Source organism: Macrobrachium nipponense, chromosome 3 (genome assembly GCF_015104395.2).
Source record: "Macrobrachium nipponense isolate FS-2020 chromosome 3, ASM1510439v2, whole genome shotgun sequence".
NCBI lineage: Eukaryota > Metazoa > Arthropoda > Malacostraca > Decapoda > Palaemonidae > Macrobrachium > Macrobrachium nipponense.
The window spans coordinates 40,606,013-40,608,512 of record NC_087202.1 but is presented as its reverse complement, the minus strand read 5'-3'; the positions used below and the strand labels follow the sequence as shown (position 1 = coordinate 40,608,512).

Genomic DNA, 2,500 nt, shown 5'->3' with positions numbered 1-2,500 from the left:
AGAAAGGCAGCAATGAATATGATGAGTATGAATGACATGGAGATGATTAGGGAAGTTGTTGGTTTGTGTTAGTATATGTGATGAGGGAATATAAGAAAATAAAGGTTAGAAGGGAAAAGAGTTATGTCACAGAATATATAAACCAAAAATGTAGCAGGAAGCGTTTTGAAGATTGAATGGAAATTTGAAATATCTACGAAATTCAAAGTGGGGATGAGTGAAGGGATAGTTGAACCCATTCCCCTTCATGGAAATAAAGCGTGCATGTTTAATAGGAAAGAGAGAAGAACAAGTTGAATCTGTTGAGATGAACCGTTTTCGAACTATAAGGAAACGTTGAATAATAAGGAGAACATGAAAAGAGAGAAATAACTTACAAGCTGACAGGGGGAAAGTATAGCAAAGGAAAAGTTAAGTAAGTTCGAGACTGGCGCAATGTTCCTCGGTGTTGTGGAGGTGTGTGACTTGGTACTGTAAGTCCTTTTTTAATTGCATGTGTACACTGATATTATGGAAGTTTTCCGCATTTGTATTCATCCGCGATTTATTATTTAAATATGCCCGTGTTTTAAAAACAAATAAATATATAAATACACGCACACACACACACAGATATATATATATATATTATATATATATATATATATATATATATATATATATATATATATATATATATAATATATATATATATATATATATATATATATATACTTTTATATATGACCTTTCACAAAAAAATTTCTTTTCATTTATCAACTTTTACCTCATGAAGTGTTTTCGAAACATTAGATAAAGCCTGGTCAGAACCAATTAAGAAGAAAGCCTTTAACATTAATAGTACTGTTCGCATTAGATTTACTCATTTTTCTTTGTTAATCTCATTTACCAAAATAAGGCCCATTTCACGATCATCACCTGTGGCGAGACGTCTCCTCGAAATCCTCAATTTGACTCATTCTCTCGTATGCCTTACGTTGCAGTCAACAGCCTATTTAAGAAAAGGCCCCAACGGGTATTTTCCCTCTTTATGGCCAATGAGGAAGCAGCAGGGACTTTGCAAACTTAAATAAGCGCTGTCCACTTTATGGGGGGCGTGTTCAGCCGGGGCAAATCTTCAACAGAAAACGGATGAATGCCGCTTGCCGTCATACAATAAGCAGTTCAATAAGAGATAATCGTCGTTTCCCAAAAGAAGGATGGAATAGTCTTCATTTTAGTCTCGCCGTTAAAGCGTCGAGATTTCTGTATTTCCTGCTTTTTTTCTCTTCCATTCCATTCCATGCCGTCTGGGCAATGGCTGGTTTAAGCTATTGCTTCAAAACATTATCCACGATCACAGAAAGAAAAACGAGGCAAATTATATATTAAATATTTGTATCTGTAGACACAACGTTTGTCCAATTTATTTTTTTATATTTTTCATCATTGAAATAAATGAAAATAGCATAGAACAGGAGACAAGATTCGAAGTCACCGATAACTTTTTTTTTTTGTTATCTAATTTCCTGTTAATGGAATTAAATGAGATCAATGTTATTTAGTTCAAAAAAGCATAATTTTTGTTCATTCATCAAACGAAAACTCGATTAAAAAAGGTACCACTTCGGCTTTGGTATTTAAGCTTCGAAGTTGTAATACAATTTCCGAAAAATTTGAAGGCCCAACCATACAGAAACGTACAAATGCACATTCTTTTGCTCCTTGTCATGCACATGCTATAATAATATGTGTGTGCGTGTTTGTGTGAGTTTGTGTGTGTTTGTGTATATATATAACTTACGTTTATTGAGAGATTTATAGGGTGAATGAGATATTCAGTATAACTTTGAAAAGGACATGACATGCGTTAATATATGATACTGTGAAAGACGGGGCTTTTACTGGGGCCGTAGTGGCATAGACGTTTTCTCTAAAAAAAAAATAGAAGAGAGAGAGAGAGAGAGAGAGAGAGAGAGAGAGAGAGAGAGAGAGAGAGAGAGAGAGAGACGTCCTGCGTGAGATAAACAAATAGATGGCGATTGAAGATAGGAAACAACGAATTATGGAAAGTCATGATTCAAAGGGGTTTGGTGAAATCTAGTATTTATTCACACATTGGTTTTTTAAGACAAACACCAAGGTTTTTTTTTAGCTGGGTCTCGTGACGAACGATCAGCGGCTCCTCGTTTTGTGTGTAAATTCTATTTAACATAAAGCGAAGAAGAATAAAATACTTTGAAAATGTAACGAATAGGAGAATTAGAACTAGATTTTGCTTACCTTGAGAATGTGTAGTAAAGGGTAATAGCACACGCTTTTATATGTAAGGGAAATACCAAAATTATATTTTCCCATACATGTAGGTTTTCATAATCATGTCATTGCAAGCATTTTCGTACTTCTCTGTATATTCAGGATAGATAATGCATTTGATTTTCTCCATTTCCCCTTTTCTATTCCCTCAGATATGCCAGAGAAAGACCCGCACATTTCGGGCATCCGGGATCAGTACCACGTC

The 2,500-nt window shown here is 34.7% G+C and overlaps 1 protein-coding gene across 2 annotated transcripts in view; it reads left to right on the top strand.

Annotated features, from left to right (window-relative positions):
- The window catches only part of LOC135221705 (cell adhesion molecule 2-like), a 407,499-nt gene that overhangs the window by 383,255 nt on the left and 21,744 nt on the right, over positions 1–2,500 (top strand). For both annotated transcript variants that reach the window (XM_064259459.1, XM_064259457.1), the window contains exon 4: positions 2,448–2,500. This exon is cut by the window's right edge and continues 81 nt beyond it. In XM_064259459.1, coding sequence (XP_064115529.1) covers positions 2,448–2,500 — 53 coding nt within the window. The remainder of the gene's footprint in view (positions 1–2,447) is intronic.